Below are 27932 nucleotides of genomic sequence, written 5' to 3'. Positions count from 1 at the left end.
AGGCAAATGATTGATGTTTCTCTCCTCCTCTTTCTCCCTCCTCTCCCCTCTCTTTAATAACACATAAATACAATCTTTTTAAAATAAAAGATATATTCTCCAGAATTCAAACTAATAAGGCCCATATGCCTTTGATTTTTCTAATAATAAATACATAAAAGAACATTTCATATATACTCCACCAAATTTTAAATTTTCAAACTTTTGAAACGTCCTACTTAAATAGAATACATATATAATTTATTCACCTCGGCTCACAATAAGTTTTTGAGTTCAAAGACAGAACCACAGGATAGTCCAGAACTGGATAATTTGTGATGCTATGAAAACACCCTTTTACAAAATACACAGTAACTTGAGGGTACAGGGATCCTGCTCCTCTCTCTTCTATGCTTTCTTCCCTTTGGAAATCCAATATGAAATCATGAAGAACGAGAACATGACCTATCATGAATATACTAATAAATGTCACAGTGTATCGCCACATTTAAGATTCAGATTCAGAAATTTCTTCATCAGGGCAGCAGTAATACTCCACAAAACATATCTGTCCATCTTCATTTCTAATCATATACTGTAACGAGAGGAATCCTCGGTTATCTGTCCGAACAGACACCTTACAAGACAGGACTAATGCTTTTGTGGAGGGTTTGAGTAAAGAAATCTTGTATCTGCAGAAGAGGAAATAAACAGCTGTTATTTGGACACACTTAAAGCAATGCTCATAGCTCCAAGAAAAGAACAAAAATTAGCCAAGATACCAAGTAGCGAATATAAGAATAAAATCCAATACTTGTCCAACTTCCTAATATTTTTCTCTTCATTAAAAAATTTAGCCACTATAATCCCAAATCCTCAAGTAAACCCAGCACCCCACTATTCATTTTTTAAAAATGTTACACTTTTATCAACAGACTTAAAATTTAAAAAAATTTATTTAATAGAAATGTGGTATTTAACCTCACCTTCATCACCCATGGTAACCTCTATATTAAGAACTGACCTGTTGATCTGGGTCTGATTACACTGAAATGATTCCATCAAATCAGAGTCTTTGGGATAGTCAAGATGGGAGCTTCCTGCATTCCCAAAAGTAGATAACCTAGAGTAGAAAAAGAGGAAGTCACTTATTCATGGGTCCAACAATAAGCCACATTAGGGTCCAAATAAAGAAAACATTTCGGTAAGAAACTCAATTCTAGCGAGTGAAAGATATGTAAACAAATGTTGACAATACATTGTAACAATCACCGTAATACAGATTCCCAATCATCCTTAATAAAGGATGCTGTGGGTGGGAGTACAGGGGAACCAGCAGCCAGTACAGTTTTGTGAATACCGGTCTCAGCATCCAGGTGTTGGCCTCAATTTCATTACCTTGACCCTACTCTGATAGTGACCTTGCCTCATCCTTCAGTCAGAACTACGTGACAGAGCAGAGCGAGTGGAGGGACAGAAGGCCCTCACCCTGGGGTCCTGCTTCCCACCTGTATTGCCTCACCAAGCAATTATGGCTTTTCTCTATCTCAGGCTGTTTTATGGTTTTCCTTGCTTGGTAGTATCAGCAGTGTGTGTGTAGATCATTTATAAATGTTTGTATGTTTACTTAATCTGCAAGAACATACCGATCGTTTGCACGGGTTGGCACACTGGTTAATTACTGTACGAGCAGCAACAGGGCACTCAGTGCTGCTTTTCCCCAGGATCCATCTTTTCTCTAGTCTAATGTAATCATTTCCTCTGAGCCACCCCCGAATTTAAGTTTCCAGTCTCGACCAGTGTTCTGAGCTCTATACCTGTATTTCCAACTACCTTCTAGTGTCACAGGCACCTCAAATTTAACATATCAAAAAAATTTTTCAACTCCCAATTCCCCACCACCGAATCATTTCCCTTAGTGGAGATGAAAGATAACCAATCACGTTACCCATGCCGAAAGATCATTTAGATGCGGGTCCTGTAAAATACTGTTTAAGTGCCTGGAATTTTAATTTATATCACTGTTTAAGTAAGGTTCCACTGATTTCCATTTTGGTTACCATTTTAACAGATCTTGAGCCAAATTTTTAACTGCCTAATGCCATGAGATGGGCTTTCAGCTCCTCTAACGTAGATACTAAAAACTTACTCATTAATATACCGAAGTATTTCAAAAGAGAATACTTAAATCCTCTAAATTGACTCTAGCCCCTACAAGAATCCTGCCATTTCATAATTTTTGGGGTCAAAATATTGGGCACAGCCTGACAGTAGTTGTTATTGTACTCCTGCTGAAAACGGCCCTCCCTTGGGAAGCTTACCTCCACCAATCCTTGTGTAGTAGTCATGTATTGGTTCCCTAAGTATCTATGTATATTATTTTGGTACTTAATGCCATGCAACTTTTTTCTTATGCTGTTTCATATACTTCCTCTTCACATGACTTTAAGCTGTGCCTTCTCAAGGGCTAAATAAAGTCAATATGGACGCAGTCAACAACAGATACTCAGTGAATGAACCGTGAGTGGAAAACACCTACTTCCTTTTGCATCCTGTACTACCCTGAAAGAGATATCACATAATACAAACACCTTTTCTAAGAGTTTAAGCCCAGTTTCTCTCATGATCTAACCGGATGTAACGGTTTAAGTAGTGCAACAAACTATGAAGCTATTAACTAGTGAGTTAATCTTCCTGGGTCTTAAGTGCCCTGATCAATCAAAGTGTGAGGTAAGAGAGAAAACTAAAAAAAAAAAAAAAAAAAAAAAAAGACTAAAAGCTCTCCAAAGTTTTGAAAATTCTAGGAACCTGGACAATATTCAAGTCCTGCATCCTTAGCAAAAGTGTGACTGTGGGGATGGAGTTAACCATGTCAGCTACAAGTGCACCGCCTTCAAGTACCTGAAATAAGGCTTATCGGGAGACATGGTGATCTGCAGGACCTCACTGGTCATATCCAATTCGGAAAATGCTTCACGAAGCCCCTCTGACTGCAGAATAATCTTATTAATAACGTTGGTGCTGCAGAAATCAAAATCCAGAGTTTCCTCAGGCTCCTGAGTATTGATTTTACAGACTGTTACCACTCCTCCTTCTTCCAGGAATAGCATCAAAGGGTGACCATAACCTTGGTAACGCATTTCAAGTGCAGTTGAAGTCCCTGCAATGGAAATAAGTCATACTTTGGACTTAGTTGTATGGCTCTGGGTTGGGCTTCTCCTTGAATGATACATAAGACTCAAGAATACTATTCGGCCCAATTTCTGGCCCATAGATATGCTTCTCTCTCTGTAAGAAAGGATCACATCTTTCCTGATGATAGCTGTATGCAGACAACTCCAAAAGTAACTACAAGAAAATTGGGAACAAAATGTAATGCAACCCTGAAATCATTTTCTGGCTTGCCAACACACCTCAAAATAAAACCCCTTATTGATTATATGTAGACACAACTTCAGGACGGAGAGTCTACATTGTCTGACACTGCACATCAGTGTTACTGCAGCACAGGCTGTGCTGCTTCTCGAAGGTCCAATCTGTGCAACAGTGGACTGCTCCGACGTTGCCTGTACTATGATGTCAGTGTATCCGCTCTAAGGATCCTTCCAATCTTCTCTATTGGGAGCCATTCTTTACACTTCCCCAAATTTTAAGATCAAGTTGGGAGAAAAAGGGAGAATGGTTAATGGTGGCTGGGGTTTTAACTCTGCCAACCACTAGACGGGCAGAGGCAGGGGGATGGGACAGTCCGGCTCCTCTCCCTTCCTGAAGGATGGAGAACCAGGCAGGAAGCGAGAAGGCAGGTGCTTTTATGAAACACCTGTTGCATTAGAAAATGTATAAGTAGTAGTACTAATGGAATTGCCTGTGTAACACTAAAATACATTTTCTAAGAGAATCATAACTGAATTTTCCCTAGCTAATCTCCTATTCCTTTCCTAGGAAATAAAACCATTATTCTCGAGATTCCTTGTAGTTTTATATCCACAGCAACCAAATTCCCTAATACCCCCAAAAATCTCTAAACAAATAAAATATATAAATATTTTAAAGGAAAGCATTTAGGAGAATAGACAATTTATAAACAGGAGTTAATGGGAAAAAAAAAGAGGGGGAACTTTTTGAATGCAGCAAACTGGGAGTCAGAAGACCTGGCTTCCATCTTTCTCCACCACTAACTGTAATTCTGGACAAGTAAGGCAAAAGAGGCAATTAAAACACACTTCACAATGTTGAAGATATTTAAGACACGTTCCAAGTCTTCTTTTGGTCAGTTCAAATTTAAAAGCCTTGTAAGTTGAAAAAAGATGAACGTAAATACCTTTTCCAAAAATGAAAAGGACCATAAGCACCTTTCTATTAATACTGTAAAAAGTCAGAATCCATGATTATAACCACTGAAAAATGAACTGGCAATTCAGTTTCTAAACAAATGTTTATATACTTATATTCTAATAAGTTTTTCTTTCGTTTCTGTCGTTTTCTGACCATTCTGTATAATGCTTTCATGTCATTTATAATAATAAACTGGTTCACCTGGGGCAGGATTTGATCCAAAAATAGATAAGCAGTCTAAGAGGATAGTTAAATTAATTCGAAAAGTAACAGGTTCTTCCTGAACTTTAAACTCTTGAAATATTCCAGCCTGCGGAAAAAGGAAACATGAAAAAAATAAGTACATTGAAGAATGAGACCTCAGACACAAGATTCTAGATTTCATTTTATATGTTAAAAAATAAACAACATCAGCTAACGCCACGAAGATCATTTCTGATGGTCACTCAGCACATCTGGAGCTTCCCCAACTGTCATCCACGAGAATAACGTGAAGAGTTAACGGGGTAACGGGCCTTGGGTCCCATGCGGTTTTATGCGGGGCCCTTCAGCTAGCTTCTTGGGTCGACACTACCCCCCACGTCTCTCTCGTCTGCTTTCTGGGGCCACCAGGACGGCTCAGGCCATCCAGAGAACAGCGACACAATGTGACAACGCGAGAGTCTCCAAGTTCTCCTGAGGGCAGGACCCACGTCTTCTTTGTCCCCGAGGTCACACTATGCACGAAGCTGTTCAACACCACGCCGAGTTAAATCTGAGATTGGACCACACAGGCGTGACGCTGTAAGAACGAACAGTCTCTACGACAACCAATAAGGGGAAAAACAGTATCTTTATAACGAGGCCGGTGGGAAAGAGCAAACACTGGCAGCCCGCGCTCCGCGCTCTCCCGGCCTGCGGGCCCATCAGACCGCGCCTCGGTCTCCCCGCGAGTAAAACGGGGGTAATGACAGCGCCGCCCTCACAGCACTGAACGTGTAACGCACTCCCGGGAGCGCCTAGACTCTCACGAACCTCAGACGTTATTACCTTTAACCGTTACTTCTCCCAAACAAACGGGAAAAGGTGTTACCGGGCCAGAAAAAAGGGACCCACAGTTGTCGGCGCTGAAGGACGCCCCCGAAGGCCATTCGCCCGCCCGGGCGTCCGTACCTGAATGAAAGCGTTGGCTTGCACGCACTTGGCGTTCTCCACCGTCACCTTGATTCCATTTTTCGTGGCGAAGCACGCGGCGTGCTCCCGGAAGTGGATGGCCCTGAGCACCGTGGACAGGTTCCTGACGTTGTCCAGGCTGGCCAGCAGGCTGCAGCCGCGCTCCTCGGGGGCCTGCTGGCGCTGCAGCGGCATGGCGCCCGCCCCTGCCCCCGCGCTGATGCTCACCCCTGGGCCTCCCCGCCGAGGCGGGCGCCGGGGCGCCGACCAGGGACGGGACCGCACCCCTGGAACTCGGGGGCAAGGAGTGACCGTCTCCTCGTCCTTAGGAAGACGACGGGAATACACGGAAAGTTGTGAATTACGAACACAGATAACCCACAGGGTAGTCCTCCTCGGGGCGAGCTAGTTTCGCCCGGCGGAGCTGTCCGGCGCCCCCACCTTGCCTCTCAGCGGCACAGCGGGCCGGGGGCCGACTTCTCAGAAAGCCACCTTGAGTCCCGGACAGTCCGGTTCCCCAGCCCGCCCCGCGGCGGCATCTGCTTCCTGGTCCCGGGAGCCCAGGGCGCGGAGACCCTGCCTCTGCGGTGGGATCTGGACGCCTGGGAGCCCCACCCCACCCCCCGCTAAGTCACTGGGGAAGCGGACGGCAGTTCCCGAAGAAAACGGGAGCAAGGGGAACACTTCCCGCCACTCTTTTCAGATGGACGGCCCACCTCGGCCGCCGTCACCACAGAGCTAGACGCGGCCTAGAGAGGCAGGCGTGCAGCACCACCGAGACCGGAAGGAGGCCCCAAACCGCCGGAGGAGGACCGCAGAGATCGGGAAGAGGGGCGGGCGCCGGTGCCGGAAGGAAGGCCGGCAGCGGACGCGCCCAGGCAACATGGCGGCCACCAAGAGGAAGCAGCGTGGAGGTCTGGCGGTTCCAGCGAAAAGGCCGAAAAGGAACGAAAAAGGTGCCAGGCCGCCAGCGAAGCAACCCGACGAGGCAGGGGAGGCAGAGGAAGAAAACAGAGACCGCATCCCGGGCCCCGTCTGCAAGGTAGAGGCGCCTACCCCCGGGCTTCGCCGCGGCCGCTGCTCCGTGCGCGCTCCCTGGGGTCATCTGTCTAGTGACAGCTCTGCGGATTCCCGAGTTGCTCGGGTGGGGCGGGAGGCCGGGTTTCTGCTTTCTCGGCAGGACGGGCCACAGCGTTTATGTCTAACTCGTGCACGTGGCTGCCCCCAGCAGGCGGCCGGCCGAGCGACGGCGCGGGCTTCAGGGCTCGTACCTGGCTCACCGGAAACCGCCTTACGGAGTGCTGAGTTCCAGCGCCTGGTTTTCTAGTTACCCCACCTCTACCGCCCCCCCCGTAAGGTTATTTCTAGCTGTTGAATACGTATACCCCTTAACGGTGGTTAGTACTCCCCCGTTCTGCCGTCGTCAGCTACAGCCAGGAACCCCGAAGCTTGTTATGCGGCCCATGAAAAAGTTACTACTGCCTTTGGAACTAGGACTTTGCCTTGTTTTGTTTTTCACTCTCAAGGGATAGCGGACGCTGGGGTAGATGGTATGCATTTTACTTGTGGTCACCAAACTTTTAACGTGCCCGGCACTGTACGAAGTGAGGTTTCCCCTGCGTGGGGGTTGCAAAGCTGGACTGTGATCTCCTCCTCCTGAAACGTTGGCGTTTAGAAGGAAAGTAAGAATTTCTATAAGTTGATGGTCTGTAGTCAAAAGAAGGTCAGCACACGAGTTCGTGGACCTGACTTTCGTTCTTCCGAGAGCTTCCTACCGGATGGGACACTGCGGAGACAGGAGTGCCTCTGACTGACTGACTTCTGTGTCCCCGCAGTTTGACGTGGCATCTCTAGTGAGTGGTCAACAAGCGCCCCTGGGTGCTGTGGTGGCGAGCGCTGGGGGGGGATTCGCTCTGAGCAGTGAAAGAGTACAAATTTTAGAATTCTGAATTCTAATTAACAGCAAGATTTTGAGCTCTTTCCCCATCTGCATAGAAAGAGGAAGGAAATGGGACAAACTTTTGGCGAAGAATCTTAGATTTCCGGTAAATGTTCGTGCTCTCTTCCCTTAAGGACCTAGAAAAATATGATAATATCAGTGATCTGAGTATGATATGAAAATTTCTAAAGTACGGAAGATAAGAGATTACTTGGACCCTGAAAATAGGGGAAGGGATCATGAAGGAATTATTTATTTAGCCTTTGGTCTGGATGTCAGAGTAAGGGCAGAATTTCGATATTTAAAAGTGAGAAGGGTGTTTGCAACCCCGGCTGTTCTCGAAGGCCAGTGGCGCCTCTGGCTTTTGAGCTCCAGGGGAAGGAGAAGGGGGTGAGTAAAGAGGTCTTTGTACCGGGGCCCTACACAGCCGACTGCCTGCAAATCGACCGCTGGTAAAGCCCCACGGAAGCCACCGGCCACCGAAGCTGCCCGCATCCCTACGGGCCTGGCCCCACGGCTCTCTGAGAAAGTAAACTTCGTCAGAGGTCCGCAGAACTTCTCATGCGCAGTGGTCACGTCAGCGTCACGTGTGACAAACTGCTCGGGACTTCCGAACAGGTCTGCAGCTGCGGGTGCTTTGCAGGAGGCAAGTGAGGCCTGTCTGGTTGGCCTTGATGAAGACGCCAACCTGTGTGCTATCCATGCTGACGTGTGTGGTAACCGTTACGCCAGAAGACGTCCAGCCAGCACGCCACGTGTGTCAAGAACATGCTTAAGAATCCACTATGATGAGAAACATTTCATTCTTTTTAAAAAAAAATTCTTTCCTTCTTCCTGTTATTGGTAGATCTGAACATTAGATATTCTTTCTCCATGGGGTCAAAAGATACCTGAGTATATGATTGCAAGTGGAAAATAGGGGACAGAAATCAGGTATTGGCAGTTTTTCCATTTTCATCTGAGTGTGAATTTTCTTAATATAGATGCAAGGATATAAAGCATTAATGCAAGTCAGAATGTTTCAATGAACAACACTCAGCTGCTGTTCAACTTTATAACAATATGAATAAACCTGTTCAATTTTTCTGGACAATGCCAGCATTTGGAATTTTTTTAAAAACAAGTAGGTTTCTTACTGATGGCATTTGTAGCATTTTTATCATACAATAGATTCCGTGCACTCATTATACTTTTCTGAGTTGTCCTTCATGCAAGTACATGTTTTTCATGTTGTCTGTCTTCTGTTTAAGCTTGCTATCAAAATGCACTAAACTATAAAGGCAAAATGAGAGGGAACCATACAAGGGAGAGGGAAAAACTGATGAGACGTGTTGCAGTGTGGGAAATTATGAAAATTTCAAAAATAGGGCCAGATTAGCTAAAGTGTTGGGTTGACTTGGGGCAATATGAGGTGAAAATATAAATGGATTTTAGCGTCCAGTGTTAAAGCTATGTCATTTTGGACTTTGTTTTTCTGTTTAGAAAAGCCTGGGAGCTGGGATGTGATTGGAGCTGCACTTTAGGTTTAAGCTGGTGCTATTCAGCCCTATCTCCTGGAGGAGCCCCTGCTGGAAGGCAGGCCATTTGGGAGATTGGCAGTGGATGAAAGTTACAAGGCTCTGAAGGAGGGCAGCGGGGACAGGAAAGGAGTGATTAAAAGTTGTTGTAAAGAGAAATTGAAAACATAAGTAGGGCAAATGGAAGATTCAAAGCCTGGGGGACTCCAATGATGATGACATCATTAGAACAATTAATAACAAGGAAATTTTCCAGGTTTAAGGTTTAGTATTCTAGAATCGAATTTGAGATTAGTGGGACTGGAGAGAGTTCTTTACCTTTTTGTAGTGTTGACAGTTGGGGCTATGGGAATGATTATGAGAGCTCTGCTGGAGAGAAGACAAAGGAGCCTAAGGAAGAACCTTAGGGTCCGGAGGGGGTTGGAGAGATTGAAGGGGAAAGAAACCAAAAGGGAAAGAAGCCCGAGAGAGCATTTCTGGGTGTCAGTCGGGGTCAGTGAATGCCCTGAGAGATTGAATTAAAGGTTTAGGTCGGGGTGGTTTGGCTTGCTACACGGAGGCTTTAATCTTCAAACAAAGTAGGTTCACTCTGCAATTTAAATATAACATTTTATTTTTCTTTAGGGCAGGTGGAAGAATAAGGAACGGATTCTCATCTTTTCTTCCAGAGGAATAAATTTCCGAACAAGACATTTAATGCAAGACTTAAGAATGTTGATGCCTCATTCCAAAGCAGGTGCTTTTATGTCATACTGTAAAATTTATGTTTATAAACCTGCCTATTTATATGTTTACACTTAAGTCACACTTCAGTTTTTTAACCTTGTAAGGTAAAGAACCACTACTCTTCCTCAGAAGTACTTTTTTCAGTGCCAGGATTTTTCCAGTTAACATTTTTGTGTCAGAAATACTTTGCAAAATTTATTAAGCATTCATCCTCTTTACTCTTAAACAGGTATGTTGATTACTGAGACATTCTTGAAGGTCCAGAAATGCTTACATGGGGAGGCTCTCAGAGGTCATGGCTGGGCTTTTAAATGATTTGGAACTGCCGTGTATTGCTTTCTGCATTAAAAACAAAACACAAACTGGTCTTATCTAAAAATCAGTGGCCCTAGAGTAAGATTTCAGGCATGTGTAAGTTGGGGCTCAGCCTCCTAAATGCCAGGCTGATCTCAGCAGTGGGGATCCAGCGGCACATGAAGACCGTCTGGTGTTCAGTTGGCAGCCGCGGGCAGTGCCACCGTGGAGCTGTCTTTGCGCCTGTGTTAGGAGGTGCGTGTGGTTTTAACTCCGGGTAACAGTGTAGTTCTTCAGATCAGTGTTTCTCAAACTGGAGTCTGCTGTATATCTTCAGATCTCTGAAACTAGTAACACAAGTTTTAATTTGTATTAAAATTGTATTGGTTTTCTTTTTTTCTGTGATAATCTAAAACAAATTTTTAAAATTAGTTTCCTTTGGCAACTGTGATCATAATTAAATCTTCACACTTCAAAGTTTAGTTTAAGTGAATGTTTCTTAAACTGGAGTCCTAGAACATAGTGTTCAGTTGTGAAAATTTTTCCACTTTTGAAAGGGATTCACAGAATTCATAAATTTGAAGAAACACTACTTAGATGATTATTTATAGTTCTTCAGGACTTTTTAATTACTCATTTTTATACTTAAAAAGATTTTTAAAGAGGTTATGTGTTTCCATATTTAATCATTTGGATATTAATTAAATCTCCTTTAAACTGACGCTTTTAACAATTTTCCAGAAAGCATGTGTGATTTGATTGAAGGTGCTTTGAAATCTTTTATTCACTTGCTTTTTCTTTTTTCTTTTTTAGATACTAAAATGGATCGTAAAGATAAGTTGTTTGTGATTAATGAGGTAATTTTAGAAAGTAATTAAAGTAAAATATTCTGGGAACACTATTTAAGAACAAAATATTTTGGGACACTAAAGAGACTTCATTTTAAAGTGTCAGTTATTCAGGGGCTTACTTTTTTATGAAAGATAGATTTTGTTAAATCTTCAGTAATCTCCCTTTTCAGTAGTACTGTCTACATCTTAGTTTGGTGCTTCAGTATGTATTATTTCTTGATTGTTCTTATATTTATCTTGTTTTGACAAGCATATTGATACTTCCTGAGGGCAAGAGCTCTATCTCAGTCTTTTTTTCTCATTATGTGTAACATGACTGTGTAGTGTGAAATGCATACTTGGGTACATATAAAAAATTATCAGTCAATGTGTATAAAATAAAAAACTCATTAAAAAATACATATATATTTAATTCTCACCCAAGTCATGCTTCTTGATTTTAAAGAGAGGGAGAGAAACATAAATTGGTTGCCCCTTGCATGTGCCCCGACCAGGGACCAAATCTGCAACCCAGGCATGTGCCCTGACTGGAATAGAACTGGCGACCTTTCGGTTTATGGTCATTATTTTAAAAAAGCCATATGGTAGAAAACATTTTGCCAATATTAACTGATGTGTGTGGTGCTTGCTTTTAAGGTGTTACAAAGTAGCAATGAGGTTAAGTTTTCAAAGTATCGTTGAAGAGACTCATCTTACATTTTAAAGCAGATTTTTAAAAACTTAGAAGAATTTTTGAAAGATACGTGGTTTTTTTTTTTTTTTTTTTTAACTGTTAGACTTGTATTCACTTAGCACACGTTGTGAACCTCGGCTCTGTCGTGGCGTCACCGCGTGCTGCAGCGGCCGTGGTGCAGCACAGCACCCCCGTGGTGGAGCGCACGGTCTCACGGAGGCCGGCCACGGGCAGGCTGTACAGTTGCAGGGGAGCACGGGGGCAATAAGGCAGGGTATGGGCTTCCGACAGCGCAGCGGGACTGGAAAGCAGGTAGTGTTGCCGTGTTTATTTTAAGACCAGCAAGAAAAAAAACATTGGGCCTAGAATTTTTTAAGTTGTTAGGTTTAAAGTTTAGAGTTTCTGAATACCGTATCAGTTACGAATGCTACAATAGTACAGACTATTCCTGTATTGCTTTTGTATGTTTCTCAAGTGTGACTTTGTAAATGTTTAAGATGTTGAAGTTTAACTCACTTTTGTGTATTTCTGCTTTTCACTAACCCCTTAATGATTTCACAGAACAAAAACCACAAAAATGAGAGTATAAGTGAGGAATAAAACCTTAATTTTCTTGATCTTAAAATTAAAAAAACAAAATAGTTAAAAATCAGAATAACCATTGTAAAGGATGTGTTTGATTCTGTAAGGACTGTCTTTTCCTAAGATTAGTGAGGTTCATTACAGTGTGCTTTACCCCTAGACATCTGTTTTCTGTCTTTGTAGTTTGTACCAGGGACTGGACAGAAGAGGTTCCAGTAATCAGAAGTGATGCCAGTTTACTTAAAACGCTGGGCCCAAGAGTAGGCAGGGAATCTAGTTCTTGGGCAGAGTACCTAAGAGGAGCTTGAAAGGTTTCTTTCTGTGACTAAATACACTTACCTAGATTTAAACCTTTGTTGTAGCTCATTAATCTGCTTAAATGCTTTTTGGAAGAATATAGGTATTACTTGCACTGAGTTGCTTGCTTTAGATCTCATTTTTTTATGTACTTGATTTGTCTGTACTTTGCTCCATTTAGGTTTGTGAAATGAAAAACTGCAATAAATGTATCTATTTTGAAGCCAAGAAGAAACAAGATCTCTATATGTGGTAAGAGAATATATTAAGTGAGATTTGGGTGGGACTTGTTCTTGTAAATAGGTTTATTCTTTTACCTTTTTCTGAGTTCTTTCAGTCTTGGTAAAAAGATAGGGTCAGGTGCTTCAGAAAACACATTTCACAGAAGTTGAAACCTTTAAAGAAAAATATGACTATTTTGAGCACATTATAATATACTTTTAACTAAAGAGAAAGTAAGCATTTACTATATTCTAAATTCTAATTTATAGAGAAAAGCTTCCTTTATATTTTTTAGGCTTTCAAACTCACCTCATGGACCATCTGCTAAATTTCTAGTTCAAAATAGTAAGTTGATTCATCTTAAAATTTTATGAGAAAATTGAAGAACTTTTGGGATAATCGTGCTAAAATTGTAACTTTTGTTGTTGTTATAATTTTTCTAGTTCACACCCTCGCTGAACTAAAGATGACTGGAAACTGTTTGAAAGGTTCTCGGCCCCTTTTGTCTTTTGACCCTGTAAGTTTTTCATTTAGTATATGAAATTAAATTTCTCACTCTGTGTGGTTGTTGTTTGTGGACATAGTTTTATGAATCAATTTAGTTAAAAAAGTTTTGAACAAAGCACTTTGCTGTTGTCAAATAATATGTTCACTTTATTTTTATAGGCTTTTGATGAATTACCACATTATGCTTTGTTAAAAGAACTCTTAATTCAGGTAAGTATCTTTTCTAGGAAGTATTTCTGGTACTATAAATAGGTGTCTTCATTTTCTTTAATCTCTAAAGCTAAAACATGTTGGATTCTAGAATAAGGAGCTAACATATTATTGTTATTACTATTTTTTTGCTAGATCTTTAGCACACCACGGTATCACCCCAGAAGCCAGCCATTTGTGGACCACGTGTTTACTTTCACTGTTTTGGACAATAGGATATGGTTTCGGAACTTTCAGGTTAGCTTTGATTTTTAATTATACTTCGAAATAAATGCGGACAAACAGTGCCACCATCTATTTAGTTTTGTGTGTTTTTTTTTAAAGAAATAGTCTGAACATCCATGAAGTAATTAAGTTCCAAGTGTGTGCTAGATGCTGTAAATATATAGTAAAATGTAAGTTTCTCGCATGAGGGTAGACTCTACCTGGGCAGGGAGTGGGGGGTTAAGACTTAGAAAAACATAGTCTCTGTAGAAGGCATTTAATGAGAACTATTAGATGAGTCACACAGTGACTCAGGCAGAGGAGAGGTGATTATGGAAACCTTGAAGGAGTGATTTGGCAAGATAATAATACATCTGCAGAGAGGTCAGAGGTGGAAGAGAACAGCAAGGCAAACTTTCAGACAGCGTATGAAGCAAACTGGGTTCTCCGTGTGTTGTTACATTGGATAACTCCCAAGTGAGGTAAACATTCCCATCCTAACCTCTGAGGGCGGCGATAATCTGAACGAATACACAGTATTAATGTTTGTAGTTCAGAAGTTACCTCAATGGGTAGCCATTCAAAAGGAAATTTGACAATGTACTGTGCTTATATATACCTTTAATTTCATTTGAATTGGGTTTATAAAAACAGTTCAGGGATTGATGTAAATTTCTAAAGGGTTCCCTGTGGTTGTGCTTCCATGTTTTGTTATAGTAGTTGCACTTTTAAAAATTTATTTTAACTGCAGGTTTTCAAGAATCCATACATTATGAGAAGGTACAAATTATAACAAATTCAAACTACTCAGTTTTAAAAGGACACACAGAAAAACCTTGGTATTTCCCATGACAACTTTCTGTAACTAATACAATTCAGGATATACTGATAGCTTGGCACTTTTCACCTCCACCTTAATTTTATTTTCATTTTTTAAGGCACATTTGAAATGAGATTATAGCCTCTATACCTTTTAGGAATAGTATATCCAAACCAAAATGAAATGTTTCTTTTTTTATGAAAGATCATAGAAGAAGATGCTGCTCTTGTAGAAATAGGACCTCGTTTTGTCTTAAATCTCATAAAGATTTTCCAGGGAAGTTTTGGAGGACCAACTTTATATGAAAATCCTCACTACCAGTCACCAAACATGGTAAGCTGTTTTTGTTGGTTAGTGGTCTACCAGGTCCCAGAACTCTGGTGGAAATAATTCTGTCAAGTAATTAGTATCCTGTTAACTGTGAAAGTGAATTTGGGTTTTGCAGCAAACAGCCTTGCAAATGACTTTTTTTCCTAATGCTTTGGGATTAAGAGAAGTAGGGTTCATAAGCTAATGTACCTGCCTCATATAAAATGTCTTTGTATTTCAAAAGCACCTAAGTTTTTTGCTTGTTTCTAGCATCGGCGTATTGTAAGATCCATCACAGCTGCAAAATACAAAGAGAAGCAGCAAGTTAGAGAGGCGCAGAAACTGAAGAAGAAAGAGCCCAAGACGATTCTTCCACATGACCCCACGGCGGATGTCTTTGTTATACCAGCCGAGGAAAAGCCGATAGAAATACAGTGGGTAAAACCAGAGCCAAAAGTTGACCTGAACGCAAGAAAGAAAAGGATTTATAAAAGGCAGAGGAAAATGAATCAGAAGATGAACAGTAGAAACGCAAAATGAATCACTGACAACTAACTTTTCAGTTATTTTATATTTATTTTGTATGCAATGTGTAAATACTTCTGTTATTCAGGACTGTCTTACATTTAATTTACGTGGCATTTAAAAGAGAAAAAAATAAAAGTTTTGTGGCTTCAGGGCTGTTTTTCTAAATAAAATATTGCCAACACTCATCAATTTCTGTCTTTTCAAAGTTTATTTGGTATTACTAAAAGTTTAGAACACTTAAGGTTTAGTCCTGCCCTCTCGGATGAAAATTTTTGGTTTAGCAAAGCAGAACTTTAACCAGATTTAGTGGGTCAGTATTTGTAAACAAAGCATTAGGTGCTTTGAGAACCATAGTTCCGGATTGTAAATTGGGGGTTGACTTATAGGAAGGAAAGCATCTGAAGTTTGAGTCCCTGAGTCACCAATTAATGAGGCCCTTGAAAAGCCAACCTCTGATCTGTTTCCCTCACCTCGAAAAACTACAATAAAACTTAAGTTTTGAGAATCAAGTGAGTTAATACATGCATTGAAAGCATTTCATCAGTTACAAACTTACTTTACAAGCAGTGGGTATAAATTACTTGTTAAATTGATAGTAAAAGAAAAATGGGGTATTTGATATAAGGTATTAGAACATGAATTTCTCCCCTTATAAAAATTATTTGAAGCAAAGAGAGCACTGGGTTTACCATCTGAGAGGTAGGTTAGTAACAAAGATTCTGGTGCCAGTGGCCATGAACAGGGAAGTGGCTACTGAAGAGATGGACAAATTATATGCATATATGTATAATACATATATCTATGCATGACTAACTTGGTTATGTGTGGTCTATCAACCACTTATTTTTATACAATCATTTTCCCATGTATATGTCCTATAATATAGTAATTGCACAGTATTCTACTCCATACTATATATAATAAGTGTTTTGTTGGATATTAAGTAGTTCAGTTGTATCTTTTTCTTGCAGCAGACATTTCTATACATAAACTATTTTGTCCAACTCTTGGGATTTCCAGGTGGAACTGGTCAAAGGTTGTGAATACTAAAACATTTTGGTTGCTCCCCTAAATATTGTACCTCAGTAGAGGTTAGAGCCTTCATTTCTTTGTACCCTTGTGAATGGTGAAACTGTCAACTGGATACATAAAAAAAAGATTAACACTTTTTTTTTGTTAGGGGTTGGTTTTATTTTTTAACTAATCTTGTTTTGGGGCGGTTTTTTTACTAGTTTGTAAGAGCACTTTTATTTAGTAAGATTATTCTAGACATCTAGTTCACTTGCATTTTAATTTTTCCTTTTAAATGTAGGCAGGATGATCAATTTTTCATTATGTTTAATTTTCTTTTACTTTTTTGCTAAGAAAGTGTATAGTTGGGCTTCTTTGTCTTGAAATAGTCTTAACGAGGCTACTTGAAATCTAAATGATACAGTTAATTCAGGTCAGGTTCTGATATACTTCTATGTGGCTAATGGAGGCCAAATCTGTTAAGTGAGAAAAAGCCATTATTTTAGGCAATTAAATCTGGCCTTGGATGAAAATAAGAAATGTATTTAGGATTTTTTTAAAAACACATCTCAAGTTAATTATAGGTTATAAGCAACCTGGATCAACAAGTTGTGAGTTTGAAGGCAATACTTTTTACTTAATACATTATGATAGTGTTGTAGTTTTCATGGAATTTCCAAGTTAACTATATCAGTTCCCACATATATTTTCCTGTTCCAAATTACTTGTTTCAGTCATTTATATGAATTATCTCATTTGAATGAGGATTCCTCATTCCAAGTTCATGTTCATTTAGAAGCTAGCTGTTAAAGATGTTCCTTTAGACTGAAATTTATATCCAGTGTGACTGTTAAATTTCCTATGCAGTGTTACAGGCAAAAGTAGATCCCTTTTTCCTCAGGAGGAAAAAGATAAGTGACTCGGAGGTTATAAGCAAAACAAGATGTAGTTAAAGGAAGAAAAATGTCCTTTGCCTCTTTTTTGCCCCCTAACCCCGATTCCATTCTCAGATGAGGGAATATTCCCATTTTTACCCTGTATTCAAACTTCTCAATTCGTGTGCTTTGTCCCTTCAAAACCAGGCTATATTATCTTCCTTTTTTGGAAAATGGTCAAGTGTGTGAATTTTGAATAGAGATTTGGTCGGACAGTGGTGTGTGACGAAATTGGAGATTTAGAGCTGGTTGTTTTGATTGTGCATGGAGCAGGGTATCAGGGAAAAATGGACAATCTCCCTAAACTTTGGGTACCCCAACACGACAAAATTGATGTGGCAGAGCCAGCCATTCTCTAATAGTACATGACTGTCAACTATAACCACCTAATAGCTGATGTATGTAAACATACATACTACAGTGAAGCACATTGGTGAGTTGGTGCACTTGACAATTAGGATGCTATTCTGACACCTTATCGCGTTATTTGGAACAGTTGTACAGATCTTCCATCCTGTAATACAGTGTATCTGTTAGATCGAGGAAATCCTAGTTAAATACTAGACCTTAACTGAGTTCTTAACCTAAACAAATCTTGGAAATGTTGGATTAGAGGCCTTTCCCTTCCCCCCCTTTTCCCCCGAGGCGCCTTACCTTTGCTTTGCCTTTCTCCTAAACTCCAGGGGCCCTTCTGCCTCTGTGACTCGTTTCCCGAGCCCACCCAGCCCAGCTGACTCACTTCAACTACTTCCGTAACTTTCTAAATAAACTTTCTCTTATCATTTGAAAAAAGAAAAAAAACGTGATGGATGGGCGGGTCGGCACAATTTCATCCATATTGGTGGTAAAACATTTACTGTTATATTAAAAAGTGTTGATGTTTCCCTCTTAAGTTTTTTCAGTTTAAGCCAACTTACTTGCTGTTATTCCTCATGCATATTGGTCAAAACGGAAAACACTGGCGATCTCATTAAGTGGCAGCTGAAGAGAATTGGAGAGTTAAAAAACTGTGGTTTTTTTCATTGTTCAGTCCAACCGAATCCTGTCGTTGATCAGTTGTGAAGGCTCGAGCAAACCACCTGCTTACTTTGGGCATGATCTGCCTCAAATGTAACATAACGGCGCTCAGAACCACAAAAAAATGTTTTCCAGTGTCTTCTCCCACCCGTCTCAGCCCTCGGGACGGCTGACCAGTCGGCGGCACTCACACTGACCGTCCTCTGTGCCCCTCACAATGACCTCCACCGGGGCTCCGCCTCCCACCTGCAGCGGTCACGCCCCCTCCGCCGAGGCCCCGCCTCCCTCCCGCTGAAGCCACGCCTCCAGCTGGGCTTTTTCCGGCACAGACCCCTCCCTCCGCCCAAGCGGAGCCGCGGTCGCCGGCGCCGCCCCCTCCGCGCACCCGCGTGCCGCAGCCCGCGCCGCCTGACTCCACCGCGCGCTGCCGCCGCCCCGCGCCGCCGCCGCCGCCGCCGCCGCCGCGCTCGCTGGCTGGCCCAGTACGCGCGCCCAGCTCCCGCCGCTGGAGAGGACCGTCAGCGCCGCCACCAGCACTTCGGCCCGGGCCCGGGTCCCAGCGCCGCCCCGGGCCCCGGCCCCACGCCCGGCCGGGCGATGAAGTGTCACTACGAGGCGCTGGGGGTGCGGCGCGACGCCAGCGAGGAGGAGCTCAAGAAGGCCTATCGGAAGCTGGCCCTGAAATGGCACCCGGGTAACTACTTCTCCGCCGGCGCGGTCCCTCGCAGTTCCCGGCCTCGCGATCTTTTTCACCCCTCTGCCCGGAGTAACTACGGGGACCGGGCTGTGCCTCGACCTACCCGCCGTGGAGCTCCCCTCGCCCAAGAAACCGTGCCCGAGACCCCGTCCGGCCCCCGGTCCCCGGTCCCCGGCCAGATCGTCCCTGCGCCGTCCTCCCAAAGCGCATCTTCTCCCCATCTCTCGGTGGGCGCAGCCCTCCACCCCCAGGCTTCACTCGAGCTCCCGGCACCCCGTCGCTTCCCAGAGGCCCCCCACCTCTCCCTACGGTCCCCGACTCCCGCATTGCCGCTGCATGCGGAGAGACAACCTTCCGGAGGGCTCGCTTGCTCCTCCCACCCCTCCGCGGACCCCGGGAGGCAGGAGTCAGGAGTTCAAACCCAGACCTGCCTCCGGCTTGTCCCGGGCTTGAGTCCCCTGCCGCTCCGGTTCCCCGGCTTTTCCTGGGCCGCCCTTGGTGATCGCGGAATCCCTGCGACTTAAGTGTGACTTACGGCTCCTGTCCTGTTGAAATGAAGGCAGAAGAACTAGGATCACTCTTCCCTAGTGGAGTTTGTCTGTTTACTTAGAAGTGTGCCTCATTTGAATGTTTCGTGTGGCTGTAGCCCAGGCCCAGGCGACTTCCGTGTAGTAGTTTGCCCTTCCAGACTGGGGACCTAAGACAGGAGTTGGATCTCAGCTTTTTGAGGTTTATAAGAAGAGCCTTTCCTATCAGCGCTGATCAGTAAGCACGTTTTTAGTCTCCAGTATGTGCAAGTCACTGCACGGTCGATTCTGAAATGCTAAGGCAGATCTCTGTCTTGCTGGGGAAACATGCCTTACACACACGAAAAGTTAAATACAAGCGCAAACAAAATAGCCCAGCGGATATAATTGGTGATCGGAGTGGAAGAATTACTAGTGATGCCCCAGGAATTCAGGAGCAGGGGGAGTTTTCACTGTGTGCTGGGAGGTGGGGAGGCTTTCCCTTGGCAGAGGAGCCTGGGTTTTAGCTGGGTCCTAGAGGAGTGGAATTGGGAAGCCTGCACTTGTCACATGGGGAGGAGCAGGTGGTGGCGAAAAGTGGTCCAGGGGCCAGTTCCACCCAGGGCGGTGTTTATTAGAAGTCTGAAAGTTTGGGTTGGGAGGAGAGCTGTCGGAAAGGCTCTGGACCTAAAGACCCGAAGTCAGAAGGTAATGAGTAGAGCTGATGGAGCAAGAAGTCAAGGTAGGGGTTTGTCACTTAAAGTTATAATGCTGACCAACAGGAACTAAAACGATATGTTCCATGTTGGAAGGGAAGAGGTACATGAGCTAAATGTTCATCGCAACAGGGAGTCAGTAGCCATAACCACAATTAAATCCACACGTAGTGTAGGAGCGTTAGAAATCGAGGTAGGCCTTAGAAGAAAGTTAGGAATTCGTGACTGAGGTTGGAAGGGTGTGAGGAAGCGGATGAATGCTTGTGACCAAAAGCACATTGTAATTTTGATGACAATATTAAAACCTTGTTGAGTAGTAGTTTTGAGATTAAATTGCAAAGGACCTTGAATGCTAGGCTAAGGACTGTGGGATTGGTTTTTCCAATAATGGAGAGCTGAGGCTGTTTTTATTTAGATGTCCTTGGAAGGAACTGTGGAGGCAACTGAGAGGACTGAAGAGGGAGGGAGACAGAAGCCAGGCAAGTCCACCCCGGGAAGGTGAGGGCCCAAGTCAGGCTTGGGGTTATGGGAGGGCTTGAAGAGATGTTGTAAAGGGAAAATTGCCAGATTTGGTGCTTAATCGGAAATCGGTGCAAGGAAGAAATATGCAAATATTGCTAGAATATCAATTAACTACTTAGAAACCAAACCTGTTAGTATTTAAATGTGAATATCTTCTCTGAATGCCATAATTCATAGTATCCTAAATATCTTTTGGTTTGAAGATCCTTATACATTGAAGGGGTAAGTACTCTCCCAGGAGATGCCTGATTTTGATATGCTTTGCTGGTTCATTAACTTACTGGTCTGTCATTCAACAAATGTTTGACTTCATGTGCAAGATACTGTGTTAGAGATTTCTGAGGTTAACATATAGGCTTTGCTCGCAAGAATAATGTGTACCTCAAGCAGGAAGGCTGTCCATTTTTCATTGTAAAAAAAAGAAAAGAAAATACCTTTATTTCTTTTATTGAGCTGAGAATAATCCCCAGTAGGGTCAACAGTACTGCCAGCTTTCAGTGATGCATCTGGTGACTGTTCCCCTGGCACTTACACCGTGAAGGAGCCGGGCGTGGCTCAGGTAGTCTTCAGGGTAACACTGAGAGGAGACAGGCGACTTCAGGCTGGCGTGCTTATGAGCACATGTACCGACCTGGACTGGGCTTCTGTGAGTGGGGTAGGTGTGCATCCCTAGAAGTCGGGACCTAAAGCAGGGCAGCAGAGCATACAGGTGGAGGGAGGCAGGAGGAAGCATGGCAGAGTCCAGGAACGACAAAGAGGTGAGCGTGGCCAGGGAGGGGGAGCCAGGCCGTGGAGGGTATGGTGAACTGGATTACGTAGGTTAGATTTTACCCGAAGGGCGTTGGGAAGCCAGTGAAGAGTTGGAAGCCGGGGAGATGGTGGTAGTGGGGAGAGCAGATTGGAGCAGGCAAGACTGGAGGTAGGGAGCCCGGGAGGTCCGGGTACATTGAAATCACTCAGGATGACGAACAGGACCTGGGGATGGGAACTCTGAGCCAAGTGCCAGAATTCTCCGTGAAGAAGAGGCAGTGGTTGGGAGGCAGGAGGCAGTGAGGAGGGAAGAAAGTGGATGGCCAATGAGTCTTCAAGGAATGCTAGCTTGTGTTCTGGGGTAAGCGAAGGGTCAGTGGCCGGCAGGGTGCCAGCCCCTGACCTGCCACACGAAGGCTGTGGCTGAAAGAGTCTGAGGAGGAAGCAGTGTGCTCAGGGAGCCTGGCCTCAGTCAAGGCAGGGCTTCAAAGGCACAGTCCCTGGAATTTTCCAGAAGATACCGTAAAAAGGTTTGGGAGGGAATGGACGAGAGCATAGTGGATAAAGAGAAAAGCACAAAGCATAGTGTGAGAATGCCTTTTAAACTTGGATGACTGGATTTGCAATACCTGTGGCTTTTGCATTTGGTGAATAATAAATTGTGTGGGCTTTCCATTTTTTAAATTAGTACTTATCAACTTCTTGCTCTCATGCTCTTAGATCTCACTTCAGTCTTATAGTCAACCAGGTCAGGTATATTTAAGTGAAATCAAAAGCCATGTGACAGATTGAAAAAATTATTTAAGAAAGAAGCTTCAGTAAGAGGGTAGATCTTATTTTCAGATGGTGCATGAATGGCTTTTATGTGTTTAAAACCTTTAGCTTTCTTCACACTTCTTTGTGGAGGAAGGACGGGAGTGGGCAGAAACAGGACAGCCAAGTGCAGTGCTGATTAAAGGGGAAGGAGGACCACCCACCTGCCACCCCAGACAGCCCCCCCTTTCCTTTCCCTGGCCTTTGCTGCCTTTCTCCTTTCATTTGAATGGTGCTTTTTTATGTATCTGACCAGACTTTTATTAAGGATTTGATGAAGACATAGAAATCATGACTTTTTGGCTGGACTCTCACCCTGAAGGCATATCGGGATTCTGTTAATCTGCCTGTGACAGGAAGCTGGCGGCAGTGGCTGGACCAAAGTCATTTTATTTATCTCGCCTAACCTGGAACCCAGAGGTGGCCCCTTGTGGCAGCTGCAGCTGCTTGGTGGAACCTTCAAAGGCCTGCTCCATCATCCTTGTCCCTGCACCAAGAGGAAGCATTTTAGCCGCAAGAGTAGATGTTTATTATTTATTTCTTGCGCTTTTATCTGTTATTTACCTGCCTGTTTAAAGGGAGATGCTTCCTGCTCTCCGGTGTGGAGGTGCAGAGAGAGGCAGCCGAGCCCCGGTGCCACAGGCCTCCTCCACGAGGCCCTTCCGCTCTGCGCAGCAGCTCTGAATGGCGCGCTCTCGTCGTCTAGGTGGCAGCTGGGGGTCCCAGGCCACCTGGGATGAAAGGGAGGAAGCGAGACAGATTATGTGCCACTTGCCTCTTAAGGACGATTCTTAGAAAGCTGTCATAGAATACTTTTATGGCTAGTCAATAATCACGCCTAAGCGTCACAGAAGACTGGGAAGTGGAGTCTGCCCTGGCACCTGGAAAAGGGAGATGAACTAGCCCTCTCTGCCTCAAGCCTCATCATCCACCTGCAGGCATTGAACACCCCGGTTTGGGGCTGGACACGGGATGGGTTAAGGGCCTAAGATCAGTGCCACCAAAGCCTGTCCCTTTCGTCTGGAAGACAAAGCCTTTCCTGGGAAGCTTCACTATTGGATGTGTGTTTTATATCTGTTGGCTAAAATGGGTCACCTGATAACCCAACTTTAAGAAAGTCTGGGGAGGTGAATTTTTAACTGGGTACTCTGCCACTGTGAACAAAGTCAGGGTTTTGTGAGGAAGAAGAGAACAGATACCAGGTAGGCAACTAGTAGCGTCTGTCGCAGAGTGGTGATCAAAATCTAAAATAATTAGGGTAGGGCACTGAGTGTCCTCTACTACCTAGAACCCAGTTGCCACAGGACCACAAAAGGTGGAGTTTGGTAATGTTGGTTTGAAATAACAGAAAACGTAACCACAGTGGCTTAAATGAAGAGTGTTGTTTTTTTCCCTTACCATCAGCAGGCTTGGAGGTAGGTGCCTGCTGGCCTTGTTTCAGTAACATCACTGTGAACATCATGGCTTTTCCTTCACGGGCTCAAGATGGCTTCTGAAGCTCCAGCAGTTATATCCACTTACAAGACAAGAAGACAGAAGAAGGAGAGAAAATACACTACTAGACATCATCTCATTGGTCAGAACTATGTCACATGGCTATTCCTAGCGGCAAGGAAAGCTGAATAAAGTAAAATTCTTGCTTATCCAGCCTCCCTAGTAAAGGCTGTAAGAGAAAGGGGGGAGGGTATTGGATGCTGTAATCGTTAGTGTCTGCCATAGAATGGAATAACTCCATCGTGTAGTCATTGATTGGCTTGTCAGTAATATGAAAAACTCCCCAAACTTGGTCAGCTGTACTTTCAGAATGCCATTATGTAATGTTGCTAAAGGCTGATGGAATTAGCTATAGTGATTGAAAATAGGTAAGAAAACAAAGTAACGAATGACTCTTGGACCGTAGGTGTCTGCCTTTTACTGTTGACTGCATTCGAAGTGGAGGATTCTGTGCTGTAGGAGATGGGAGTGTTCAGTCCAGAGAAGGCGGGGGCCAGGAGGTGACCTGTTGTCTGTCTTCAGATGGGCTGCACTGTGGCCGTGGATTTAGACTTGCGTTGTATTGCTTCTCACAAACAACTAGGCTACAGGGGTGGAGACTGTTATCCTTCTGTCTGCTCTAAGGGACCATGATTCTGAAATAATACTGAAGCTGTTTGTGTTAACGCATCTTAGCAAAGGTGCTTTGGCAAATTACTGCACTTGAGAAAGTGTTGTCACTGTTAGATGTTGTGTAGAAGACCACCCAGAGGACTGGGGATCCGTGGGATGGTCCCCGAGAGCAGAGGCAGATGCCCTCAAGGGCCTGCTTCTCAGGCTGCCAGGCTGTTCGCAGGGAGTACATATCTGTCATATTTTCTTCAAGCCTCTTAGAGGACAACCGTTGAGTTGTAGCTTAAAGAACTCTGGTGCATTCCATAGCAGGTTCAGAATATTTTACTTTCTCAGTATGTTAGTTATCTGTTACTATGTAACAGATTACCAGAAACTTAGGGCTTAAAATAACAAGCTGCAAGCATTCATTGTGTGGACTCACACAGTTTCTGAGGATCGGAGTCTGGGAACCCTTGTGGTTTTGGCCCAGGGTTTCTTACGAGGTTGTATCTCAGTGTCTGGGAAAGCCCACTTTCCATGCTCACTCACATGGTGTGGGCAGGCCTCTGTCGCTTGCGGGCTGGGGGCTGGGGACCCCCATTCTTCCACATGGCTTCTCCATAGGCCACATGGCAGCTGGCTACTCCCAGAGTGATCCAAGGGAGAGAGAGCCCAAGGTTGAAATTATCAACCATCTTTTCCCTTCTGCTGCTGCTGCTGGCCACACAGAGCACCCCTGGTGAGGGACCACACGGGGTGTAGATGCCAGGAGGTGGGGATGCTTGGGGGCCACCCTGAGGCAGAGATGCTTTCCGAAGTCCATGGTTAAGGAAGCACAGCTAGGGGAAGAATAATTAGTATATCCTTTAAACTTTATGGGATTTATTTTGGTATCTGTTGATAAGGAAGAACAACTTAAGGACTTTGTGAACAATAAATCTAATCTAACTCTAATTACGGTTTTTCCTAACTGATTCTCTGTGTGTGTGTGTGTGTACATACACACACAAACACACACACACACACATGGAGAGAGGGAGAGAAAGAGAGAGCGTTCCCCCTGACAGGAAGCTGTGCCCTGCTCAGGCTTTTCCATGCGTGGATATCCCAGTGAGTGCTCAGTGAGGCGCCCAGGCCTAGAGAACAGCACAAAATTTCTACTCGACTGGGTGCTTACATCCTGATTATAAACTGTCATCCCATATCTCTTTGCTTTCCTTAGTTATTTTTCTTTGTTTTGTACACTTCTCATCTATTTATGGCATTTGTGATGGGCATGGCTCCTTTTGGATTTTGTCCTGTACATTTTTGATTAAATTTCTGTGACTTTGTTTTAACAGATAAAAATCTGGATAATGCCGTGGAAGCAGCTGAACAATTTAAATTAATCCAAGCAGCATATGATGTATTGAGTGACCCCCAGGAAAGAGCATGGTGAGTGTCATGCTGTCCCTCCCATCCCAGTGTACTTTGTCGGGAAGAATTGTCAATAGAGGGTTCAAAAAAATGAATACGTGAATGGTTCTGAGGCTCCTGTCACCTGCTCTTGATATAAAATGCCATGTTTGGGTGGGACGGAACCGTGGAGATGGTGACTCCAATGATCTGATTTTGATGCTAATGAAACAGACAGCGTGGCAAGATTAGGCAGTGACTTCTCATTCCGTGGGTCTCTTTGGTGTGTGACAAATTTCCCGATGTCAGACAAGAAGAATATTGACTTATCCTTAAAAAACCGATAGTAGTGTTTTAATATAAGAATGCTAATATTTTCCCTACAACTGCTTTATGTGAAGAAATTCAGTGAAGCTTCTACAGCTATGACAGATGCTTGTTAATGATGAGCTGGTGAGTTAATATCATTTCAAAACAGTTTCTACCTTGGGAGTTCTGAGTTTTCAGAATCTTGATGAACTTTTTGCTACAAAGAAGTAGGTTTTAAGCCCTGACATAACTGCAGGATCCTGCTGTTCCCAGAGCAGGTGGGCGCTCACGCCCCTCTGCGTGTCGCCTCTGCGTCAGGGTGCAGCATAGCTGGATGCCAAGAGAGAAAGGCTGTAAAGATAATTCTTAAAAAATTGTCTTTTATATGGAAATCGGGAGAGAATCCTAAACGTTTCTCCCCCCAAGGACCTTGGAGATCTGGCCTTAGAAATGCTTTTGTCTTCCTTCGGGACTTCTGTGATTCTCTCCCGGTTTCCTTGTGGTCTAGCTTCTTCTCTGGATGGTGGGCTGTTTTCCCGTCCCGAGGAGTCTCTTGTTTCTCCTGGGAAGCTCCTGCCTGCCAGCTCCACTGTTGTCTGCAGGCAGAAGTGGGCGCTGCCTGGGAGGGAGCCCGGCCCTTTCAGTGCAGGGAGGCCTGGCTTCCAGTTCCGGCTTTGCTGCTTACTGGCTTGATGATTGTGGACAGGTTGTTTAATGCCACCAAGCTTCATCCTCCTGTTAAATATCGAACAGGGACAACTATACAGAGTTATCATGTAGGGTAATTGCATGTGTATGAAGCTACTGGATTGTTACATAAACATAGCTAGAGCCTTATTTTGGAACATGTTGGTAAATTCTCAGATCCCAAATGTATGATTAGTCTGTGGATATGATCATGTCCACTGCTGTCCTATTCAGTAGCGTTTCTTTCCTGTGAAAATGCAGCTCCCTTCCTGGGAGAGTCATGGACATTCCCTGGCTAATTAATTTCCCTCATTTACACGGGCTAGTGCTGTACTACGTTTATAGCATATTAGAAGTTGTAGTCATAGTTTTAATTGGCAACTTTGTGAGAGACTGTCTTCATGTTTTTTTTTTTTTCCTTAAAATTTTTTGGTTGTTGGTTGGACACATTGAAATGTACAACAGCATCTTTGTGGCTTTTTGAGAATAAGAAGTCCTTTTGATATCTTACGCACTTAGCCTTCACTGATAATGCTAATTTTTTTGTCTGTTTAGGTACGATAATCACAGAGAGGCTTTGCTCAAAGGTGGGCCTGAAGGAGAATATCAAGATGACAGCTTAGATTTGCTTCACTATTTCACTGTTACCTGTTACTCTGGTCACGGAGATGATGAAAAGGTAAGAAATGAACTCCCTTATCACGCCTTACCAAGTGCCTAAGTAAGACTCTCAAATACAGAGAATTCTGTGATAGGAAGTGAAACAATGTTCATTTTGAAAACTTAAAAAAATTGGCCTTCATCCTTAAACTGTCAGCATATTAAAAAACTTCTAATGTACTGACAGTGACAGAGCTTGAGGCTGTAATTCTCTAACAGAAAGTTTTTCATGTTACATTTTAAAACCTTATGTGATTAGACTATAACGTATTATGAATTTGTGTTTCTGATACCTGTCTTTTAGGGCTTTTATACGGTGTATCGTAATGTTTTTGAAATGATTGCGAAGGAAGAACTAGAATCAGTGATGGAAGAGGATGCTGAGGATTTCCCCACTTTTGGAGACTCCCAGAGTGACTATGATACGGTGAAGGAAAAATGCATGGCCGGTGTATGCTTAGCGCTGATCCGTGTGTCTTTTTCCCATTTGCTTATTTAAAATAAAATAAAAAAGAATTTTAGTTCTCAGTCCTATCCTATGACTTTCTTCCTCCCTCTTGCTTCCTGGCAGCCTCCCCTCTTTTACTTCTCCCTTCTTATTGACCGTGACCCCGCCTCAGTAAGCTCATACCAAAGAGTGATTTATTTTGTTAAAACCTTGTCTTCTCCTTTGATTCATAG

General features: G+C 43.5%; 3 protein-coding genes across 4 annotated transcripts in view; 2 read left to right on the top strand and 1 right to left on the bottom strand.

The window, feature by feature from the left end:
* Nucleotides 1-257: 257 nt before the first annotated feature.
* On the bottom strand, nt 258-5701 carry RAD1 (RAD1 checkpoint DNA exonuclease). The gene is made up of 5 exons (XM_090278884.1): nt 5467-5701; nt 4516-4624; nt 2881-3139; nt 1004-1102; nt 258-671 (listed from the first exon to the last, which is right to left on the bottom strand). Exons 1-5 carry the CDS (start codon nt 5659-5661, stop codon nt 488-490), a joined length of 846 nt encoding a protein of 281 aa, XP_090135010.1. The 5' UTR covers nt 5662-5701; the 3' UTR covers nt 258-487.
* Nucleotides 5702-5786: 85 nt separating this feature from the next.
* Nucleotides 5787-15289, top strand: BRIX1 (biogenesis of ribosomes BRX1). Its single transcript, XM_090276180.1, has 10 exons — nt 5787-6508; nt 9547-9658; nt 10756-10799; nt 12527-12597; nt 12863-12912; nt 13011-13084; nt 13234-13284; nt 13420-13521; nt 14513-14641; nt 14888-15289. Exons 1-10 carry the CDS (start codon nt 6350-6352, stop codon nt 15155-15157), a joined length of 1062 nt encoding a protein of 353 aa, XP_090132306.1. The 5' UTR covers nt 5787-6349; the 3' UTR covers nt 15158-15289.
* Nucleotides 15290-18562: 3273 nt separating this feature from the next.
* The window catches only part of DNAJC21 (DnaJ heat shock protein family (Hsp40) member C21), a 29278-nt gene continuing 19908 nt past the window's right edge, over nt 18563-27932 (top strand). For both annotated transcript variants that reach the window (XR_016511103.1, XM_090276179.1), the window contains exons 1-4: nt 18563-18802; nt 25541-25634; nt 27147-27270; nt 27556-27678. Coding sequence is in view for 1 of the 2 variants with exons in the window: in XM_090276179.1 (XP_090132305.1) it covers nt 18706-18802; nt 25541-25634; nt 27147-27270; nt 27556-27678 (438 nt within the window). In the remaining variant the exon portion in view is untranslated. The remainder of the gene's footprint in view (nt 18803-25540; nt 25635-27146; nt 27271-27555; nt 27679-27932) is intronic.

This window comes from Furipterus horrens, unplaced genomic scaffold (genome assembly GCF_987537825.1).
Source record: "Furipterus horrens unplaced genomic scaffold, mFurHor1.1.pri manual_scaffold_5, whole genome shotgun sequence".
NCBI lineage: Eukaryota > Metazoa > Chordata > Mammalia > Chiroptera > Furipteridae > Furipterus > Furipterus horrens.
This window is presented reverse-complemented; position numbering and strand designations above follow the sequence as displayed.